The 24,833-nt window shown below is 38.4% G+C and overlaps 2 protein-coding genes across 3 annotated transcripts in view; one reads left to right on the forward strand and one right to left on the reverse strand.

The window, feature by feature from the left end:
- The window catches only part of EIPR1 (EARP complex and GARP complex interacting protein 1), a 242,999-nt gene that overhangs the window by 19,025 nt on the left and 199,141 nt on the right, over positions 1-24,833 (forward strand). The window lies entirely within an intron of this gene.
- The window catches only part of COLEC11 (collectin subfamily member 11), a 36,976-nt gene continuing 34,666 nt past the window's right edge, over positions 22,524-24,833 (reverse strand). Inside the window, exon 7 of one of the 2 annotated variants that reach the window (XM_079298459.1) lies at positions 22,524-24,700. In XM_079298459.1, coding sequence (XP_079154585.1) covers positions 24,309-24,700 — 392 coding nt within the window. In that variant the 3' untranslated portion in view covers positions 22,524-24,308. Of the gene's footprint in view, positions 24,719-24,833 lie in introns of both variants that reach the window. The other variant, XM_079298458.1, reaches the window with a different exon arrangement.

A 24,833-nucleotide genomic window follows, 5' to 3' on the forward strand; every position in this document is an offset into this window, starting at 1 on the left:
TGCTCTATCAGATTGGGGATTCCATTCTACCCTTGCCAGCATTTAGGGCCATGCCTTGGCCCTGTTCCATGCAGTATGAAGGTGCACAGTGAGTGCTCTTACAGTTCTAGATGAAGTATATGTTAATTGGTTAGCAATGGTGCAATTTAAGTTTACATTTTAGCCCTTTAATTTCCATTATACTTACCCTTTTTCCAGTTTTTAAGGATGTTGGTGGAGTACAACAAAGCTCTTAAAGTGGAAAAATATTACAAGACAATTTACAACAAAATCCTGGTCCCTCCAAATATCCACACACAACTTGCTACATTCACACTACTGAATGAAACAGTGACAATACATATTCCCCAGTCCCAAAATCATATAGCATCATCCTTTAATCCATAATAGTTAGCTCAGTTAGTCTTCAAAATAAAGTTCATGCCTATTGAGAATGGTGTTTGGTCCATCCTAATGTCTAGGCTGGGACATGGGGTATGAGCCAAAAGCGTGTCACAGTACAGATAATTGAGTTCCGATATCCCAACACATTCTGGAGACAGTTTAATGTACTGATAAAGATGCAGCCAGAGGCAAGCAGACTGTGGCACTGTGTATTATAGCTGTTGCCTAGAGGACTCTTTCTGACCATGTTCCTATACCATTTCAATGGCAGAGAAAGTAAAAGGAAGGGAGATAATAGACACCAAGATTGCCCCATGATGTACAGGCTAGGCACAGCTGGAGTGCCAGCCCCAGAACTGGTGTTCTCAGGCACTTCAGTCATCCACTCCATAATCACTTAGATCTGGTTTCCCTGCCTTTCAGTCTGTTTCCATGAACAAATAGAATTTGGGTCTAAACACAATAGAGAGAAAAGAACAAAATATATTGTGTCATTTCCAAACTGATATTTTGTAAATCCTCCCTATTCACAAAGCATTCCTATAAGGTACACCACAAACAGCTGTACAAAGAGAAATGATACTGTTCTAATTAGACCCAAATATTTGTTCCATAAAAACAGCTTTTACAATTCATGTGTGAGAATATAAGATTACTGTTGGGTTTTTATTCACAGTAATTAAAATGCTAATTTAAATAGGTACTATTATGGCATTTTACAAATGTGTAGTTTAGTAATTTTCATCAAGTAGGTATCAAAGCAATATCATAAGTTCCAAGATTTATATTTCTTATTTACACAAGAAATTAGGTGGGATTAATGTTAATGTTAACTTTATTTGTTTTTTCATTTATTTGTTTGTTTGTTCTCAGTAAGAATGGCACAGTTTCAGTAAAGCCATTTAATTTTCATTATATTTTTTTATCAAAGCAATGTCAGAGGAAGATAATAACTACTGTAAATCTCTATTTTGAATAAAAATCCAGTTATAATTAAAAATGCAGAAATTTATCAAAAGCTTTTCCCTTTTAACAGTTATGAATCCACTCCTGCTTGTCTTTAGTGTCATATTGGAGAATGAGAAGATCCTGTTCAGAATGATAATGGATGGCTAAGCCTGCTCAAAGGAACTCAGTCTGTGGTGCAAACTATATCACACTGAGGCTACACTATACAACAACACTGGACATGGGAATATCCATATCCAGTTATTTGGACTCTGCCTTCTCTGTAGAGGGAGAAGACAAAAGAAAGAACAGATTAGAGTCATTGTAGAGAGGTTGGGCTTGATGATCCCAAAGGTCTTTTCCAACCTGGTTAATTCTGTGAGGTATTAAACAGATTTACTCTGCATGTGCACACAGTACTCAGGGCCTCCCATAATCTTTAAATAGTCCACCGTTTGGTTTGCTTAAATTCCAGCATAAGCCACTTGAACCACTTAGGTTATATTTGGAGGATATAAATGGGTCTTCATTAGTGCCAGCATTCCATATTGTCTGTTATGTCCCTGGCTGTAACAAGCTATTATAATAATAAATACAGCAGAGATGTCACAATGCAAGTGTGCATATGCTAGCTAGTTCAAACTGCCAAAAATCACTATGAAAGGAAAGTTTAGCATTGTATTATCTGTTTCAATCCTGTCATAAAAACTCCTGTAATCCATACTAGATGAATTACACATAACTAAAATTTATCTGTTTGAAAAATAAACAGTTAGGAAAATGGGCAATTATTCTGTGTGATAAAGTCATATGGATTTAGGTTTATGATTTAGTGTACTTGCATTCTAATTTTGAATGTTTCTTATCCTCCAGTTTAAATCCAAATAAGCTAACTTAACACCTATGTGATTTGATCAGTCTCTGGCTCCACATAAGCAAAAAAATGAGAAGATCTTACTTATCTGGCATCAATTTGAGCTGGGATGAAAACCATGCAAGATCAGATATGAAAGAACAACTCTTTTTTTCAGTGAGGCTGGTCCAACACCAGCTGGCTGCCCAGGCAGATTGCAGAGTCTGCATCCATTGGGTGCATTTAGAACCTAAATGGACAGGGCACTGAGCAACCTGTTTAGCTGTCCCCACAGTGAGCAGGGGTTTGGACTGGATGACCTCCAGAGGTCACCTCCAATCTCAACAATGTCATGACACTGTCATTAATCGCTAAATGCTATCTAAAGTTTACACTGCCTGAACTTATACTTTTACACTCTACAGCAAAGAATGTGAGAGCAATAATTACTCTTAATTCCTGAAAATATTTCTTGTCAGCCAACTGATGTTTAAATAGTTGCACAGTAAGGACAAAGGAAAGATAGGATAGAGTAACATTATCTTTGTATGCAAAATTTTACATAACAAATCTCAGGTAAATTGATATTATTATCATATCATACTCTTCCCTAAAATAGCATACATTAACAGTTAAGCATAAATTATACAAGCATAAAGTAATGAATGGGTATTTTTTCATAGTAATTTAAACTGGCAGTATTCATAATTAAACACTTACTATCATTTTTTTCTTTTTCCCCTCAGGCTTTTTAATTCCAATTTCAATGTAACTGTAGAGGGGGAAAAAAGACACAGTAGATAAAGTATGTTCATTTGTATTCAAATTAAATAGACAATCTAAAAATACTTTGGGCTCACTGTGAAATCCTTATCAGAAGACTGAGACACAAAAAAAGGACGTGTAACATCACTTCAACTTACTAGAAGTGAAAACTGAATGTAATGCATGTAACAGTACAAACATAAGTTGCACACACTAATTTATTGACAGGAGAGAGAATGTGCTCTGCCAGCTCTGTCCTGAGTCTGACCTCTCCCTGAAAACTGCTGTGCATCTCCTCATGCTGCAGGTAGTGACAGCACCACCCATCTCCAGCACAGCAGCACAAGGACTAACACACTGGCACTAAATCACTGTGGTTTAACTTCTGCTCTATAGTTATTTTTTTGATGTCTACTCTGATACATTGCATTTATGTGTATATGTAAGTATACAGAGTGGGAGTTTCATGGCCAGATTTATTCAGTTCCAGAATAGATGTCTGTAAATGGTCAATTAAAACACAATTTTTGAAAAAGGTTTTGTTGTCTGGATAGGCTTATCCATGGAAATGTGTATAACAGAAGACAAGAAACATTGTATATAGCCAGACTTTATTTCTGCAGTATTCTTTTTCAATAAAATCTGACCAAATTTTCCATGCAATCTTTCATTGAGTTAAGCAACAGCTCATGCTGGATATCTAAACTAGTTAAACTAATTTTCTCAGGTTAAGATCTGCCAGCTAGCTAATGTTGTTCATGAAAAAAAAGAATTCTTAATTTCACAGGGAAGTGATTGATTGCATACAAATGTAGCTTATTGGTTAATCAGAATTTTAATTCAAATTACTGAATTCTGCTTTGTAGAAATCCATTAAGTCTATCACTGTTCAGAAAAAGAAGGAAAAAAAGGCCACTGGATGTTTTTGCTGCTCCAATTTCCCTAAGGCAATAGCAGCAAAGGGTGTATGAAGATTATGAGGGTCTTTACCATTTTTTCTGTACTCTGAGGTTCTTCAGAGCAATCATAAAACTGAATAAATCTTACTGTTTTGACTTACTTGACAAAACAGAGACCTAACAAAGTTGTCTGTACATTTGGGAAGATTATTCATTATTTGCACAGAATTTCAGGATAAAAATTCCAAAAGCTCTTGCTCAAATTCACTGCCTGCTGTGAGCACCATTACTCTCACTGGTGAAAAAATCGGTTTTATCTTGCTGCTACTGACAGCCCTGTTGTTGCCTTCTCAGAGCAGGAACAGCTGAACTCTGTTACAGCACCCCACATGAGAGCAGGCAGTTCTAAGATCAGCTCTGAAAAGCTTTGCAGGGTGACAAATTAATTACTGTATTAAAGAAAGAAAAGAACTCTTTGATCGTCACTATTTCCCAGAGGAGCAACTTGACTGAATAAAACTTAGGTGTTTTCTTAAGCAGGCAATTTTCCTTTCCAATGTAACATGTGGTAGGGAAGAGTATTTCCATAAATCCTCCTCCTCTTCCCTCTCCTTTTTGTGTTTTAAAGCAGATTTCAGTGGGTCCCCAGTAATTCATAATGACAAACCCTGGCAGGACTAAGGTAGTTTATAAACTCACTGGTCTGGGCAGCCCTTCAGCAGAGATGGCTTAGCAGGTCAGGGAAAAAGGCAAAGAGCAGCCACTGGCAGCTTCCATGGAAGTTTTCTCCCCTCCCTCATCCCAAGCACTGATGCCCTCATGACCTCAGCAAGCCCAGGGTGGGGACCAGCCAGCCCCATCCCTGCCTGCAGCTTCACCTGGGGCAGCCAGGAGCCAGACAGCACCTTCCTAATTCCTGCTGCCCATCCCACCTGCCCTGCCCCAAGGAGCTGGACAGGTTGGGTGGCTTCCACATGTGCTCTGCACATAGGGTCAGACCCACAAAGGTGGTGGGAATACTAAAACCTCATGGGATTAACTGCTGAACGTGTCAAATGCCCTGAATAGCACCAGGTTCTGGGGTGGGTGTTACAGAGCACTTTGCAGTGAACAGGAGATAAGCTTTTAAAATTGATAAGACCTCCCTGGAATATAAGGCCTTTCTTTCTCTGTGTGAGTCATTCCTTCTGTTCTGTATTTCTTTTTCACAGCTTTTTCCCTAAGTGATGCTGAAGTGCCTATGGAGCACTGGGAGGGCAGCCAGCTTCCTGGAGCAGCAGAGACAGTGAAGATCTGAGTTCAGCTGGGGGTTGTGTGGAGATGCCTTTCCCTTGCCTTGTCACTAGAATGTCACTCACGATGAGATTCCTATTTTATCTAGATTTCCTCAACAATTTTACTCCTTTCCAATAGGACAGTCAGCACAGAAAAGGGTTCTAAGGACCCTTACATGTCCTTACATGAAAGACAACACCTAAAATGTGTCATTTGGATTAGCAAAACAGTGACTTACAAAGTTTGTCCTTACACAAACAAAATCATTCTTATTCTATGATCAGTAAAGAAAAATTTTATTAAATAGAAACACAGAAAATGGAAATGTACTAAATAAAAATAAATACTTTTAATGATAGCATTACTCACTGCATCACAGACACAAACAGTAGCATGATCCAGAAAGAAGCAGAACAACTATGAAAACCAGGTCATTTCTAGCATGAGATCTTAATATCTGTGATTATTGGGAAGGAATAAAAGTCCTAATGGCTCTAAAGATGTGGAATTAAACATTGTATTTTCTGCAGACTTCCTATTTACTGTTTCTATATCACCTTGTTTCTATCTTATTTGTCTGGACAAAATAGATATTCTGGCACTTATCTGTCACACAAAGTATTCTGAGCAGAAATATTTTACTCATAAGGGCCATTTTACAACTTAATTTTTACTTAATTTTTTAGAGCTTTACTACTTTATATTGTTTTAATTATATGATTACATAACCAGAATTTAGTATTTTTATATAAATATTCTTATGTATGCAAAAAAAGTGGACTACAGGAATCATACTTCATGTCACAATTCATGCTACTATATACATGCATAGAACAAATCAAACTAGATTACAAACCAGTGTTATTCAGGATTAATTTTTAAATGTATAAAATGGCTAATTCTTAAGTGATTTTTAAAAAATCTCCATATAATAAAAAATTCAGAATATACCTTCAGTGGTATTTAAATAGGCTGGTGATATTTAAAATGCAAGTTTGGAAAACACAATGTCATATGTTACATTGCATTTTACAGAAAAATGCAAAAAAACCCCATTTTTTAAGGGGATGCTGCTTCAAAATAGTGTGAACACAATAAAGAACTTGCATTCCATAGTTATCACACAACTGAAGAAGTGATACTGCATCTCATCTGAATGACCAAACAGAAAAGTTCACAATAATGTCATCTATGAAGGTCTGTCTGAGGTATTACCTCCAATGGAAAAAAAAATCTTAGCTAATTCTTTCAAAGCACCTGAGTTGTTTGGGTTTATATTTTCTTTAAAATTAAGTTCCTTTTACCAGGCACAAAACACTCCTTGGCAGTGAAGCTGGAGAAGATCTGTCAGTCAAGGTGAAATCCAATCAAACCAAGATGAGGGAGCTGTGGAAAACCCTGGTGGTACCCAGCTCCTGGTGGGCCAGGCTGTGCTCAAGCTGAGCCACCAGAGGACAAAGGGGACAGGGGCACACAGGCACATTTGCCCTGCACTGATCCCACAGTCTTCTCCTGAGGGTGGTGCATTTGCTCTGACAGATGCAGCTCAGGAATCCTGTCAGGAAAATGGTTCTCTTCAAGGTCACTTGTTGCTGGTCTGTCCTATATGAAGGATTTTTCTTCTTATAGCCAAAAGATATGATCTTCAAAACACCTTCTGATGGCAAATGCTGAATAAAATAGATGTGATGAAAAGCAATTAAATCAGCTGCTCTTTCCTCTCTCTTCATTCTCACTGGCATCTTGTCCTTGATAAGACATAACTATTGCAACACTATTCTTATCCAAACATTAGATTTTAAGTACACCAACTATGAACTCTAAAATCCAATTCTCCTGAAAAGAGCATATCTGTGGCCTTAACTATACAATGTAATGATCCAACAGCTGTTTCTCTATGAAGTCTAGTAAGTTTTCACAAACTAGTCTTTTACCTCGTATCAAAACTAATCTTTTATGTTGCTTCAAACATACTGCTTGAAGTGGTATAAAAAGAACACAGCTTCCAGCAAAGTTTAACTCACAACAGATAGTGCCAGGTGCTCCCAGCTGGGTAATGGATTAATCACACCTGGAAATGGAAAAATATAGAGAATATAAGTTTTCTTTTGTTTTTAACTAAGAGAAAGATATATATAGTCTCTAAACTTAAATGCAAGTAATATTTTTAGCACATGAAAGCATGGCAACATGGAGAACGAGCTACATGTGTAGGTTGTGGAACAGAAATCAAATTACATCTGCAAAGCAATCAAAAACCTCAGAATATATCCCAATTTTCTTTCAAAGAATTTGCATGCAATCAAAACCTGAAAATATTAATATTAGATTTATTTCTTGTTTAAGGATAGCATTCACTTACTAATTTGGCTTCCAGAAAACCACTAGACTAGGGAAAAGGGGAGTGGTTGAGCTTTCTTTACCTTTAGATATGAAAGAAAAAGTTTAATTGAAAAACTGTTGAGAAAAAAAGTATGTGGCTATATTTAAATGTAGATTATGTGACTGTCTTTCAATGTAGATACGTATGGTTTAAAACAGATTCATAGTAAGCATTAAATTTTTTTTTTTAATTTAAAAAAAAATTTAAAAAAGGAAGAAAGAGAAATGTCTTCATGAGGATCCTGATCTGTTAAGGAAAAAAGTTGAAGATTTGGTTGGTTTTATCTGAATTTTTGGACCATTAATATTTTATTAAAATTATAATTTTGAACATTCACACCAAAATCTAAATTTGGGTAATGAAATTATTCAGTGGCAGACCTTCAGTCTGAATGCACCTGTATTTTGAGATAACCACCATGGCCATTTGTCAAGCTCAGGAAAATTTTCAGAGTTAATATATTTCAGTGCAAACTAGGAAAAAATGAGTATTTCCTGGCTGTTAGGACCATTTTAGAATAGACTTGTGGCACCACAAGAAGTCCTCAGATATACACAAAACTCTTCACAGAGTTTTTTTACGTACCAGTTAAACAGGAGAGTGAATAAAAGCTGCAGGTCTGCATTTTCAGTGGACAAAATAAAACATTTCTGCCTATACTTTTCATCATTGCATTATGTGAAAAATTGGAACATATGTGTGAAGATTTTTATGGGTACTTTGTTTTAGATTTGGAACTTCTCAGAAATTCCCCCACAGTCATCAGAAAATAAAGGATTTGGCAGGATCAAAGCATTCTGCAGGGTTATGCCAATTCAGTGGCAATCCTTGAGGAAAATCTGCTCATTTGTGGTCACTCTGCCCACTGCCCAACTCCTGGGTGCTTGGCTGCTGAAGTGCTTTTTCCAGCCAGCTCCTGGCTGCTTAATCTCTTGAGCTCTGTGGGATTTTTATAAGCAGTCTGGCAGAGCTCTCAGCCACCATCCAAGCTCATAAAAGAGCTGCTAAGGTTTAGCAATTCCCTGGATAGCTGGAAATCAAGATAATACAACAAAGATGAACCCTCTGGAGCCACTGCCTTACTCTGCAGCCAGCTGGCTCCACGTGCCACAGACAGCACCAAACATCCTCAGCAGCTTCCCAAGCTCTCTGAGCTACATGGGCAAAGAGTTCCTTGCTAACTCAGCTCTCCAGACATTCCCAGTGTTCCTTTCCAGATCTTCATCTTGCTGGCAATACTGCTTCACAGATGCTCTTTTATAAGATGGATAAAAAATTGAAAAAATAATTTTAATTTTACCTATTTTGTCTTCTATACATTATCCCTCATACTAACTGTTGTGTTCCTGAATTTTTTTCTTTGAGTTGGATTTGGTTTTAAATGGGGGGGGGGGGGAAGTGTTTTGCAATGGCCTGCCAGTCCTCTGGCCAACTGGAGGTTAATTGTGAAATTTCATTGTTTCTCTTATTTTTCACTTAGCAATTCTCAAAGGTTTGGTGATACCCCAAGATATACTTACCTGTTTTTCTTATCCAAAGAAGAAGAGTGTAACTGAAACAGTTATTATCAAAAAATGAAAGGGGGTATTGGAGCAAGAACACAAATATGGTTCAAATAATTAGTACATCCTCTACTGAAGTTTACTCACCACATTTTGCTTCATTTCACAGTTGAAGTGAACAGCTGAGGAATATAAGTTTAAAGCTCATAAATTTTCACTCCATCTGCAATTTCAAAATCTTGATTGTTACACTGGTCATCATTTTGTGTCTTATTGATCCACCCTCTAGAATCATTCACTCTTTATGTACTTAATGGTTCCATTTTCTTTGAGAAACTTTTGTTTCTTGCCGTATTGGATGACAACCAAAGGTTTCAAGCTTGCAGTGTAGCTCCAGGACCACACACAATCTTCAGGAGAGGTTGACATCCTATCTTACCTCTGCTTATAGAGAGTACACAAAGTTAACTTGTCTGACCTGGAAAGCAGAGATGCAAGAATAACAAATATGAGAGGTGAAAGAACATGAATAAAAAATCCTAACATTAATTGTAGAGTTGACAATTTCTGTGCAATGCCAACATGAAACTAGACATGTGAGCTACCTTTTTGTATATGCACACCTTGATTCTTGTCTCATCCAGCCTACTTTTTTTTTTGTAATTATGTGCAAACTCTCTAGTCTTGGGCAAACTGAGCATCAGTCTACTATACCTTTAACAGCTCTTCTGAGGTAGCAAAAATCACATCTGAAGTAAACAATGTTTATCAAGGAAAGAAAAAAAAAAAGAAATTTAATGATTTATGAAAACTTGTAAGTAAAACAAACAGAAAGCACCCGCACCACAGCTTTCATTTATGACCACACACTTCTCACTTTAAAAAAATCACCTTTTGGTATGCCCCGTGTTCCTACTCTTTAAAAGTGAACCTGAAGATCACATGAGAAAGAAAAGCTCCGTTAAATTAGTTTACAGGTTAAATATGATCATCTGCCCGTGCCCATCCATGGTGGAGCAGCCATGCTGTGAGCAGGAGCCTGCACAGGTGAGCTCCAGCAGCAGCTCCAGGCTCCTCCCAGGGCAGGGCAGGCACTCCTGCTCTGCAAAGCTGCCCTGTGCTGCCCTGTGGAGCAGGGCCACTGCAGCAGCAGGGCTGCTTGCTCCTGCTGCCAAGACATAACCCAGCTCTGCCCTTTCTGACAGACTCTGCTGGCATTATCCCAGAATAGGAGCTGCACCCTGCTCCACCTCAGAACCCATTCCAGAGCTGTGACCCCACCCTCTGTCAGCTGTGTCAGCCTGCAAGGTGTGGGCACAGCCTGTCCCATGTTGCCTCTTCTGCTCAGGGAGAAGCTCTGTGCATAAATAGGGCAGGCAGCAGCTGCAGCCAAATCTATTAGAGCATTTTCACAGGTTTTGAATAGATAGGAAGGGTTTCTAGCCTGCAGTCCCACCTCTGCCTGCATGTTTTCTCAGGGTCATCAGCTTCTGTGTGTGCGATTCCTACTTCTAATAAATTCAGTTATTTCACATGACATTTGCAAAGAGTTCAGTTCCAAGATACACATCTGCCACTAACAGCAGCCACCTGCCACTTCTCTAACATCTAACTTGATTTTTCCCCTTTTGATTTTTAATGATTCAGTAATGCACCATAAAAACAATCTTTTAATTACAAATAATTTTAAAGAATTAAGCCTCCCTTCTTTCATGGGTATAAGCATGAGATTTCATATTTTTTCATCTTTTCATTAGCACTCTCTCTTATAGTACATAATTCCATTTGCTTCAAAGGTGCATAAAAAGAGGGGGATTATACTAGTGACCCATAGTTTATGCTAAAGTACAGGAAGGTGAAAATTTTGGCAAGCAAAAATTAACTTTCTTTTTATGAGCTCTGCTGTGGGCTGTTTGTGCCCATCTTTAGAAGACAAGAACCTAATTTCCAAGCTTTAAAACATTCAGTACAAATTTAAATGAGTTATATTAGCAGAATTTCAACCTGTACATCTACTAAAATTGCTGAGAACCACTTATTTTAGGAAACATCTTTAATTAAAACAAAAGACTATGCTGAAGGTTTTCAGACTTTATTCTGATTTTTATCACAGGATTGCAACGATATGGTTGGTAGATCTGATTATGTCTTTGTACCTTAGTTTCTCCCACAAGGAAAATTAGATCCTTACCTAATTCACAGGGATGTGAGAACCTTAATTTTTGTGGTCTATAAAACACTTGTTGATCTTCACCTAGAAACAGAAGTTTACTCTTTTTCTGTATCTTCTTTTACATATAGCAAGTCATATAAATACTGAGTTTTGTGCTTTGTGATGACCAGACTATGATGGGTCACTTCTTTCGTATGTCTGCAACTTTTTCTCTGCCCTTTCAGCAGCCAAGAAAACTGTTAGTTTCAAAAAGCACTTGCACATCCACTCAAGAAACTGCTTTGCTATCTACAAGTTTTATAATACAAGCTACTGGAAAACATAAGATGCATGTATTAGGTGACAAAGGACTGTAGAATTCAAGTTTTCAAAAATTATATTTCCTTCAAGTATGTAATAATTATGTTTTTATTGGAGAGTCATATTATAAAAACATATACTTACCACAGCCATAACTTTTACTAGTAGGGATGATCCCCAGATTCCCACTTGACCAGATAGGAAGGACTGTTTTAGAACCACAGGGCAAAAGGGGATCTCAATCCTTGGCTGCATAGCTTCAACTTTGAGATAGCCAAGGTTTATCCTAGGAAAGGATTTTTGTTCTGTTGTAGCACATTGTCTGCATCAGAGGTGCAAACAATAGATTTAGAGAAATGCTGGGACATTTTTTCAATCAGAATCCTATTTACTGTGTTACCAGAGACTAATTTACTTTCATTGTTTCTATCATCAGTTGCCCAAACATCATTTTGGAGGCCATAAACTAAAGTGATGAGCACAGGGCAATCCATGTGGAGATTGGGATGCCCACTGAAGCCTTCTAAGAAAAACATCTCCTGTACTAACTCTAACTCTTCTTTTGACTGAGTCCAACAGCTGATGCCATACATCACTTACTTCCTGAGCAGGAGGACACATGGCAATGTGGGAAAAGGAGCAGGGCAGTGGCAGAGGGAGAAGGGATAGGGTCATGCAGTCTTGGAACAGGTAAGAAACATCTGAATGGAGCAGGAGGAGGGATGAGTTACAGTAGAGCACTGTGGATTTGTGAGAAGCAACCATAGTATAGAAAGGACTAACTTTTCATGGACTCTTCCCACACAAGCACCAAAAGTCATCAGATAAAGCTAGTTGGAACCATCTTCAGCAAAACTAAATATTGTGAAGCTCTACTTGGAACATTTACAAGGGTTCTTTGACATTACTTTAGAAAACAAATACTCAGGTTGAACAACTCATTCCAACAGAACTACCCTTATATTTCTATGAAATTCAATTTAGCCTCTCAAAAACATTACTTAGAAGCCTTAAAATAATAATTACTTTATGATTGCTGCCACTCTAGTATCTGCTAGAGACTGTCTGTTGGGAGATCAAAGTCTAGAAAATATTATGGGAGATCCCAAAGCAAAGCTATATCACTGAGAAGCAAAGAATCCCTGGATTTAATCTTGATTCTAAAATGCCAAACATTAACTGTTTATGTTTCCTTATTTTGGAGTGATATTGTATGTGTAAGTTTGCCCAATATGCCTACAGCATATTTTGTGGGGCACACTCTCCTGGCTGCCTTCACCTGTGTTGCACCATGGCAGGAGCACAGCACAACATCACCAGACACAGCAGCTCAGCTCTTATTACTTGATTTGCCCTTGGTGCTAAACTGGCCCAAAGGAGCCTGAGCTACAAATGAGAGCTACAAGGGGCTGGGATGGGAAAATCAACAAATTCCTCACAGCTACTGGAAGTCAACACCATTGTGCTCCTGTGCTAGGCAGGCACAGGTAGGCAGCCAGACCAGCATACAGCTGGCTGAGAAAGCTCAAAATCCTTTTTTGCACAGTTCTGCTTTGCATTCATTATCAAGCATTGCCACACTACACTCTGCCAGTAAAAGAAGCTGTAGCACCATGGCACTGGGCACATGGGCCTGGAAGGAATCAGATTCAGCTATCTTGCCTTTAAAATAAGGCAAGAAGACTTGTTTGCAAATAATGGGCAATACTTCCATGAAGAACACAGAAGTATGATAGTAATAGCAACAATAATAGGTAGATAGCACTGATTCACTATAAAATCTGTTTTAGAGCTTAAGTGTCCCTTTTGTTAGATTTTTTCTGGTATCCAAATCAAATCCTGTTGGCTTCACAATTAACTTATTTTTTATGCCACATAATGAGCAGACATTGAAAATAATCAGTTATCATCGTTATAAAGAGTCTTTACTCTTCATCATCACATAACTGTATCACATACTTCCTTACTTTAATCTTCTCTAGATCAAACTGTGCTCATTACACAGGTCACATTTGCCAGCTGTATGTTAGTTTTATTGTTTCATCTTTGGATTCCCCACACTTTGCCTGTATCCACCACTCAGAAGTGAGCCCATTACTCCAGCTGAGACCCCAAATATACAACAGAAAATAAATTAACTTCCTTCCATGTCCTTTATGAGTATACCCCAGACTGAAATATCTTGATAAACAAAAAAATCTTTAAATCTTTTGCCATTTAGCACTGACATTAATCCTAAACCTCTAAGCCTCTTTTGTCTTTCATGTATTCTGGGGCGTCTGGTCACTTTTCCTTATGTACAATACCTTTCCCTTTCTGTTATTGCATTTCATTTGTTAATATCTGGCAATTTTTCATACAGTAAAAATGAATTTTTAACATGACACTGTCTCCACAGTTCTTCAAGTCCTCCTCACTTTTTCATTATGTCGTTGAAAACAACATGAATTCTCAGTAGAACTGCATTCAGGATAAATCTCACAGAACTCTAACTTCAAATGTCCTCTAGTTTTTACCCCAAAGCACTGATAATGTTTCTTAGCAGTTTTTTTAATCAGCACACTCAATTTATAGCAATGAATCAAAGCTCCATCCCATTTGACATGTGAGCATTAAGAATACAACATCTTGCTGTTTTTCTACATCTGCCAGATCAGCAAAGAAGCCAAATATGTAAAGGAGGATTTCATATGATTTGCTCTTGACAAATCCACAGTTATTATTTCCACCACTTTATGATCCACTTGGTGCTTTCACTTATTTGTTTAGACATTTGCTCTGGTAAACCAGTTAATCTGCCTGATGAGTTATTTTGTATTTTTTTTTTCTTTAAATAAAGGTACTGTCTGGAGTGTTCTCTAGGGCTATGAGACCTCTTGATCCTCCACAAGCATCTGAAGACAATCACTAACAGTTCAGCAACTCCTTTGGCAACCTTCAACCAGATTTCACCTGACCCTGCTGACTAGAACATTTTTAATTCATCTAAATATTTTTTAACCTGCCCTTTCTCTCTTCTGACCTGTGATTCTCTTCCCCTGTTAAAATTAATTGCATAGACGATGTGATTGCAATTAACCTTGGGAGAGTGAATCTTTCGGCCTTTCCTATGTCATCACAGCATACAAAAGCTTACTCAGTCAAATTAAAAAGAAATATGTTGTCTATATAACCAGCACCTCAGCAAAGCATTTTCATGATGCATCACAAGACATTTGTCCTCTCAGTAGTCACAATGCAGTTGTGCACCCAGTGATGCTGCTGGATTTGCAGGCTTGGCCCCCTTTCTGCTGATCAGCACTGGCTGCTGAGACAGGACCACAGGATGTCTCACATTCCTCACAAGGACACTTTACCCCAGCACACACTTAAAAGGGGATACCACACACAGTGCATGATGTAGGAGATTCAAATGCTGCTCCCCAGATCAGAAACATTTGCTTGATTTTTCATTTCCAAGCAGGAAATCAGTAATCATTTTAAAACATTCAATGTGGCAAGTTCTCTTCTGGGCTCTGGAGCACACACACCATGCTTCTCTGTTGAGTTTTTTGCTACTGAAACTACTCAAGTGAGAACATCTGTGCATGGAAGTCACTGAAATGATCTCTGACATGTCTGTGCTCATGGTTTCTTCTTTCTGGTGTCCATTATCTCTCCTGGGGGTACTATTTATTGCTTTGCAGCACAGAAAAGGAAAGGCAAACATCACAGTTTGCAGGGAAGGGAAAAAAATGCCAGGCAACCATCATTGTCTCTCTCTCTCATGCAAGAAAGAGAAGAACTAATTCAGCTTTCCTCTCACACAGTGATCATAACTGCCAGTTTGAGAAAGGAAGAAAGGAGAGTTATTTTCTGCAGGCAGAGCATTGATTTTTTCCGAGTGTGACTCATGAGCCTGAACCACACTGGGCTGCATGATAAAAGGGGCATCCAGACCCACCGTGTGACACAAGTCACCCATCACAGGTCATGCTCCTCTGCTGGATGTCACACCTCCTTCAAAACCTTTTACAGCCTCTCCTCACAACCTTACATGACAAGCACCACTGGTCAGCAAAAGAAAATTTGATTGGCAGTTCCACATAATGGGGATTTTGTGATGGAACCTCCTGAGATTTGATGGGTAGGATTCACCTGATCAGTCAGAAATGTCTGCATTTTAGCTTGTCACCTTGGTCTCAGGGCAAATGAAAGGAATGAAGAGTCAGAACAAGGAACATTCCTATCCCAATTTAGACATCTAAAATAAGACAGATGAATCATATCCTGAATGCACTTATTTCTCCCCACAGACCAGAGAGACAGTGTGACTAGCTGAGATGCATTTACTGACAGTGCTGATGTTTAATACTGGAGGACACAGCTCCCAGCCACCAGACCTCAGCCAAGGCTTCTGGCAAACCCAGAAGGCTGCACTGATCATCATGATGGACTCAACTCAGCTGCCTCATACAGAGGTGCCTAGTGCCCTGTTAGGCACCCTAGGACATCCAAGACATTCAGCAAATTTATCCACTGGCTCTGCCCCAGAGATGCAAAATTGGCCTCAGCTGAGCAAATTACCAGGTCAGGTTCTCACTGCAGTGCCTCTGCCAGGACAGTAAACCCTACACAATGTCACAGCAGGTAAACATCCTCCATCACAAGACTGGTAGTGAAGCAGGGATAGAGATCATGCAAAGCAATCTGTAAGAATAAGCCAAAAAACAGTACCTACTTTAAAGACATGTTTTTTTAAAAAAAAGGACAATTCAAGGCAACTAAAGGTAAAATAGACTCACCAAAACCTTCAACAGTAAGGAACAACCCAGTTAATTATGCTCCATGTTTGCTACCTTTTAATACTTTTTTTACATGCAATATTACTTTCTTATTTTCAAGACTAATTTCATACATAATATCTTAGTTAATATTGATTTCCACTGTGGGTTTTTTTTATTTCTTTTCATTTTCACTACATACCTAGCAATAAACTGAATCTGCATAATCATTATCACACTCCTTAAGACCTTTAAAAATTTCATAACAGGTTTAAATATTCCCCTCTGTAATCTTATGACAAATGATTTTTCCCTGCCTACTCACTATTAAAAATGGATTTTTGTGAATGCATTTATCTGTAGTCTCCATTCACATATATACATTGCTTGTTTAAACAGCAGAAAAGGTCTTTTTTTTCTCCCTATATCACATCTCTGCATAAACAAGTAAAGATTAAGGAAAGCAAAATACATTCAGGTGGGAAAAGGTATAATAAATTGTATAAATGCAAATATAAACATGCAGAACTCATCCAGCAGAAAAAGTGGGATGCACAGGACTCTATTGCCCAGTTCTGTCCTTGCTTGTCTTGCTCCCAGGAGAGTCAGGACAACAGTGAGTGGTTTTGAAAATTCTTTCTTTATCCCTCATTAGTGAACTCGGCAATGGAGGGGAAAGGCATAGGATCAGTGTGGGATTAAGTACAAATATGAACAAATATCATTTACACTCAAATCACAGCAAAGCTGATTCCAAATTACATGGGTGGAAAATGTTCTCTTCTAGGGTGAGAGATGATCTAATGGTCCCTTGTACCTGCAGCCAGCACAACATCAACTGGACATCACAGAGCAGGTGAGTTGTGTGGTGGGCAATCCAGCAGAAAGGCTGTTTTCCTATAGTATCCATCAATATTAGTTCAAGTCTTCAGTGCCTGGAAAGCACAATTTCTCATCAAGTCTTTTCCTGTGGTCAGAAATTTGTAGAGCCTGTTTCCAAGATGTCCCTCTGCTGTTTAACAGCAGGTGAGTTCCCACTGCAGCCATCTCCTGAGGAGGGAAATCTTTGTTTACTACCCACTCACATTTTTACATAAAGTGTTTAAAAACGGCAAATCCCAGGAGATTTGCCTTTGTCAACAATTAAAACCATACTTTCAAAGAATCCTATTTAAGTCGCTTATGATTTGAAACTACTGTACATTCAAATCAATTCCCAAGAAACTACAGTATGGAACATATAAACAACATACATAATTAACCTCACTTTGGGTCTGACCAGACACAAAAAGAAGATAAGCTTCAATAAGGAAACTGGGGGCACTCTGTAAACCAGGACAGTAGTCTCAAAGAATATTTTTTTAAGTGAAATGTAACCACTGTGTGTTAAGCATGGTGTCAACACATCAGCTGTAATGCATTTACACTTTTGCAACACAAGTTTAAGGGATACAGCACTTATCTGTTGTTTTCAGAGACAAAAATCAGGATGGAAAAGGAATTCCCTGAATCAAGAAAACTGTAAGTTTTCTGCTAACCCAGCTGGGATATTTAGAAAAGCTACTATATTAGAATTGTTTATGTAGAACAGAAGGTTGGTAATGCTGGGGAAGAAGCAGGGAGTTGGATTAAGTAAAGGATGCTGGCATGTATAAGTTAGGGTATAAATGGCAGGACATTTTATAATAAGGAAATTATACCTTCTTTTATTTCTGTGTTCTACAAACACAGTGGACTTAACAAATTGCATACTTTCTCTCTTGCAGAATGATCATATAATTCATTCCATACTAAAGAATAAAGCAGGAAGAAAGTTGTATTTGTGGTTTTTTAGATATGCAACAAATCTTTTCTGCACTAGATGGCACCCTGTCTTCTCCTATGGATAATTTTTGAATACTGCAAAAAGCAAAGGTTTCATTTTCACAGAAGACTATAAAATGATAGAGGATTTATTCTTTGTGTTGAATGCTTTTACTGCTTCTTTTGTGATCTACATCATACCCCTTGTGTGCTTGCAAAGATAAAGTTCTTCATCATGGACCTACTTCAATTATTTTACATTGAATATTTGTCTCAAAATAGATTATTGCCCAGAAATCTTCATGGGAGACACACCCTTTGCAGTGGCTCAGACTCTAAGTAATATTTAAAGTGCTCAGAATAAATTATAAATATCAAAATTCTTCTCTCTCTTTCTTTCCAAAATAAGCATAGATCTAGAATTGATGACAATACTGTCTCAAATTCTCAGCAGGTATAAATCAACTTGGCTTCACTGGAGTTGATTGATGCCAGGTGAAGATCTACACCTGCAATTTAGATGCTGGCCTGCAGAGCACAGCTTGACTTGTTTTCTTTTTCTTCACTCCAAGGCATGATAATTGAGCTCATTTGGGCACGCTTCTCACTTCTTAGTCAAAACTCCCACCTGAGAATTGGACTTAAAATCCGTGCATGTCTCTTCGTAATAATTCAAAATAATCTTTTCATGAAGAAAAAAGAAAAGAAGAAGAGGAAAACTGACTAAAGACATCAGAGCTGAGAAGTCAGGTGTTCAATACAGTGATTGCAACATGGCAACAGATGCAAGCAGAAGCAAAACACCACTCAGCTCCTTCATTTTTACTCTTACTGCCACTAGATGATAGTATGGTAACACCTGTATGGCTCAGCTGCACACCAGACCTTCTGTTGCTGAATTCCTGGCAGCATTCACACTTTTATATGTAAAGAATATCCAGAAGCTCATCAATACTACATGGCTAGCCTTTGAGTAGCAGTGCTTAATTATATCCCCTGTGATTTCATGCATTAATGTACCCAGAGTGTGGTGGATGCTATTATTTGTCCATAGACCCAAACTGGGCTTTATTTAGGCACTGATGTTACGCTAAATTGGTCACCTCACTCTATTTTTGTGAGTTACCCATCCAGAGCTATAGTGAGACATTTTGATGGAAAGGGCAAGATAATTACATTTCCCTAGCAGGAAGCTGGAGAATGGCTGGAGGTAACATTTACATTCTGCCTCATGGGCATCCCACTCACTGCCAGTTCTGCACATCCACTCACTGCTTCTTCCAACCTTTCCATTTTGTGCTCTCCCTCTTGAGAGGATTCCCTCCTCATCCAACAGAAAAGTTCTGAGCTAACAGAAGAATTGCATCTGGAAAAACACCTTGAGCAAACAACTGCGTCCTCTCCACAAACCCTTTTTCTCCCACTTCACACAGTCTGTACTCTCCTGTTGCAGCAAAATTAAAACCAAACTTCTTTCTCACAGCTGCTCAGTAAAGTGAATAGTCAAAATCCTTCACTGCACAATTTTTCCCTAGGTGAATCCTAAAACTCTGGTTTCTTTTTACCCACAATAGCAAGGTCATTTTTTCTTTTGGTAGGCTGGGCTGACTCTCCCTGGCCAGGAACGTGCACCCAAGGAAGAGGGGAGTGGGCAGCTCCAGTTTTGCACAATACCTTTCCCATCACAGCCAGTTTTACAAGAACTTCCAGGTCTCCACAGTGGAAAAAGTCCCATCTGTTTGTAATGTGTGGCAGACGTGTGGAGTTGATGAACCTGTTGGCACCACGGGGAAGCCAAAAATTGAAAACCAGAATCTCCAGTGAAAAGACACTTACCCTTGGACCAACAAAGGCTAAGGGGATGCAGTTCAGAAAGTGCAAAGGGTAAAGTTACACATAATTGCATTGTTCTCTACTTCTCTACTCAAGGATTTGATTCTGCCATCACAAGTCACTGAGTTTCCCACAAAAACTACGTCTGGATATAGACCTAGAGGAAACCCTGAATTTCTGCTTTACTCGTTGCTTTGAGAAATTTCTGTTTTAATTTAGGAAGAAAGTAGATTTTTAAGATTTTCAGGTTTCAAAATTTATCATATATAATGATTGGTTTGGACATTTGGAATAATGCATAAACTGCTAGTTATATGGCATAATACTTAAATGAACAATTTTCAAAAACGGTAAGAATATCTTCTATGTAATGTAAGTTGAACTATCTATTTTTTTGCACTCAAAGCATGTAAAGTGTCATAGCAGGCTCGGGAGGAAAAAACAATTCCATTGTCACAGTCTTTCAGATGGCAAACAGAAGTCTCAAAAAGGTAACTTGTTCCCATTGGAAATAAAGACCTAAAGAATAAAGTAAAATATTTCAAACATTATACAGATCACTGTTACTGACATGGTGTAAAGCATATGAACAATATTATAAAAATCAAATCCCTTTATGGATCAAAAAAAAGCTTTTGGAAATTCTGAAAAATTCTAAAAGTAAACATCTTGAAATATGTCTGCTTCAAAAGTATTCCGCTGATGTGAATCTTCATCATATTTTACAATTAAAATTGTTTTAATATCATCTTCTTTTGCTTTTCATCAAGAACTGTAACAAAAGGTCCAACCAGCTGCTATTTTGTGAAGCATATTTGAACTGGCATTTCCTGAGCTTATGAAATGAAGCACTCCATTTCACTTGCATGAATAAGGATGCTCTATATCCCACATATGAATATTAATTTTTTTACAGTTCTTCCCTGTGATATAAGGATGTTTAAAACTCACAGTCAGGGAGAAGTTCTGCTGCTAACAAACCTGTAACAAACCCATATTTCCAGGGATAATCATGTCAGCTGTCAGAGCACAGTGAGGAGCAGCTGGTTCATGAGGGATGGTGAGCCAGGAGCTGAACAGAATAACAAGGCAAGTGGGAGCAGCACTTCCCACCAAGCAGTGAGGTTGTGGAGTGGCAAATCTGGATGGTGCTCAGGACCAGACATGATCCAGTGCTCTCCCAAGATCTCCACAGGGAGTCAGAGCTCTCACAGGCACTGGAGCTCCCCTTGGACTCAGCCAGTCAAATGCTTCACCTTCACCAAGCCCTCTCCTAGAACAGGGGTGCACGTCTGCCCTGACATCAATACTACAACATGCAGCCTTAGCAGCTAAAGGTGCAGAGTACAGTTGGATGAAATCCACATTACATGGGAAGAAGTAATCCAAAAACATGAATGGGTGACTGCATTTAAAAATCCCTGCTATTGTTGCTTTTAAAAATGCCACAGAATGCCCTTTATTTGAGAACAAAATAAATAAGGGCTATGGGGATATATTTATGAGGGAAAATTATCCATCAAAAATAGAGCATGTAAGAATAGTCTGAGAAACACCTGTGCTTGGCAGGCAGACCTGTTCCAAAGGCTTCTGCAGAGCTACACAAAATGAGCAATTATATTACAACTGCAGGTTTTAATGTACATGGAAATCACCCCAAGTAAAATTAATGTATCACTCATTTCATTTTTTAAAAAAACAATAGTTCCAAAATCCAGGGAGAGTAATGGAAACCTTTCCAAGCATGTCAGCAGGCTTCATGCAGGCTGAGCACTACATGCAACATTGATTTCTGCCTCCAGCAAGGCTGTACCTGCAGGCGTCAGCAACTAGAGGGTGAAAGAAATTATGAGGGGCTCATTTATTTCCAATGCCTCCATCATTTCTCACCCAGTTCCTCAAAGGGGATGTGCTCTTGTTGCCACTTGCAGGGCAGCTAGAGACCTTACACACTAGCCTTGCTCACTTTGCCCAAATGGTGAAATAAGGGCTGCTGCAGCCTGTGTACAGGTATCTGACAATGAAATTAATTATTTTCTATCTCACATATTAAGCAATGCAAAACAAAAAAAAAAAAAAAAAAGGATCCTGAAAACCATGAAAATTAGGAAAAATAAATGTTTTTTTTCCATTGCTTTTACTTTTTATCCTAAACTATAATAGAAATTGAGACTGTTTAAAAGTTCCAGATATCAAGGCAATCTTTAAAACATGGTGTGGCTTCAGCTAAAATAAGAGCATTTGGCATCTCAAAAAGCTTCCCCTTTCCCTAAAAAGCCTCTTTTCATCTTTCTGAGGAAACTGAACAATGCAACATAAACTTTCAAAACCTAGGTGTAGAACTGCAACTTCAGCACACATAATGAGGGAGCTTCAAATATCTGTATCTCATGTTTGGACTGTTTTAATATAGCAACAATGATTTGACAAAAGTATGCTGGAGATTTAAAGGGTTTCTGAGGATTTGTATGGCAGGCAGGAAACAATCATGATATTCAAAAGGCACTACTCTAAACAAATTGCTCTACTGGAATTGTTAGCTCCCTGCAAATTCTATAGTGTCTTGAATATTAGCATAGAAAGCAATTCACATTATTTAATAGATTTTGATATGCAGTTGGAAGAATGACCAACACACAGGTATCATACCTATCTTTATTAAAAGAAAATAAAGCATTCATTTCGAGTGAGTGCTTTGGAGCTGGGCTGATAATGAAATACTATAAGATACTATAGTACTGCTAGTGATCTTCAAAATTAACAACAAACATATATATATATAGAAAGAATTGAGATTTACAGAGTAAATACAGCAAGCAAAAGAGTTTGTTCTCTTGATTATATAAATCAAATAATGTCAGTGTCTGTGGATATGAACAGCATTGTATGGTCATTGATGGTTTACATGCCAGAGCAGAGTTGATAGGAGTTGGTTTCCTTGTTGTAGGGACTTCTCTGGGACCACATGCCATATCCACTGTGGATATCCTACATGCCAATCTGCCATAATGATCAGATATGCACTTTGATCAGAATGTTATGCGAGGATCATTTATCCTTAAAAATCATCTTAAAACACTGTGCAAGGTACTCCTAAAGAAACACAGCCAGAGATTTTGTAGATTTTTCTATGCCTAACAGTGAGATGCATGCAAGTGGATCCTGGGAAGATTTAAAGTAATTTATCATTTCTTTTGTAAAATAATGCTGGTTTTGTATTGTTGGAGTTTTTTTAATATACATCACATTTTCCATCACATGCAATCGTAAATTTGGTACATAAATTATTTGTGCAAAGTTATTTATTACTGCTATATACATAATCAGGAAAATTGCATAAATTTTTCTGCTTTTCAGGGGATTATTTTAACAATCTGTATAAACATATAAGCTGTTTTCTTACTAAACGGAACTGATAGCTAATGTGTTTTCATGAGCTTAATTGCATATATATGAAGTCTGCCTTAAATTGTGGAGGTGTGGTATTTTGCTTGTTTTGTAACAAGATACATGCAGGTTATCTTCAAAAAATGTGAAATGTTTACTTCAGGGAATTATTTAGGGTCTGAAATGCTTCATGCACTGAATCCTTTTCAACTAAGGAATGCAGAAAGTTGAATTGCTACTTTTACGTTTAGCCAACCACAAAACACCATCTGAATGGAAATCCTCTCTAAATACTAAATTCTAAGAGTCATCACAGCATAGAATCATGGAATCATAGAACAGTTTGGGTTGGGAGAGACCTTAAAGATTACTTAGTTCCACCCTCCTGCCATGGGCAGGGACACCTTCCACTAGATTTTGTTCTCCCTCAGTACTAAAATTCAGTTTATTTAAATGCTTCTTGGCTATAAATCTGTGAACAGTTTAATAAAGAAGTATTATAAAATTGGTAGGAATCATGACTTTCGGGTTTGCTTTGGCTATTAAAAATAAAATAAAAGAGTTGTAACACTCAAAAAACCTACAGCAATATTTGCACTTATTAAGTATACAAAATATTTGTCTTGTTGCCAAAATATCCCTGTAGCACTACCAGTAATTAGCACTTTTAACTAAAAATTTTACTAAGATAAAAGAATATCAGGAATCTAATTCTAATGATTCTAACAACTAGAGGCCAAATTCTGCCTTTTCTTACAGTCATGTAATCACATTTGTTAACTGTTGTAAGGGCAAAATTTAGCCCAAAAGCACATTTTTATCTAAACAGATGTATTTTCCTACATTAAAAAAAAGCCAACCAAACTATGCCTTATTACTGCTCTTCCCTTCTGAAGGGTAAATTCTGATATTCTAAATACCTAAACTGTATTTACAGCTGTACAACTCTGATGCTGCACTCCTGCCAAACTCCACTCGTGCTCTATAAACGCGCGGTAACTCGTAACACTTTTCCTAGGATAAAGAAAGAGCAGGGCAGCTCAGACATTCTCCTTGTCAAATTCACAGACGAAGTACATGGTGATGTGGCACGCCACATCGTTCCAGCCGCCGGACGCCACCATCTCCACGCAGTCCTCCTCGTCGTAGGCATTGTTGGGCTCCCCGCTGCGCCACTTGTTGAAGGTCTGCATGGGCGACCGGTCCGAGTAGACGAAGTTCCCCTCCTTCTCCAGGTCGTTAATGCCGATGAAGACCCGGGTGAGCCCAGCTTGGTTGATGTAGGAGGCAATCAGGCTGTTGGCAGTCTCGTCCTTGGGCATGCCCAGCGTCCCTCCTCGCCCGTGGCAGTAGAGCTGCGCTTCCTTGTACCTCTTCTCCTCCTTGACCAGCAGGTAGATCTTATTGTCCGTCTCACGCACGCCGGCGACAGCTGCGGGGGAGGGCAGTGCTGGAAAGTGAGCACTCGCGTTTCCATAAACCAACTCTGCACACCCCAGAACAGCTTCACACATCGCAGGCGGAACGGGGCGCTCTGTGCGAGCCATCGCACCGACAAACGAGGC

Source organism: Erithacus rubecula (genome assembly GCF_903797595.1).
Source record: "Erithacus rubecula genome assembly, chromosome: 2".
NCBI classification, from domain to species: domain Eukaryota; kingdom Metazoa; phylum Chordata; class Aves; order Passeriformes; family Muscicapidae; genus Erithacus; species Erithacus rubecula.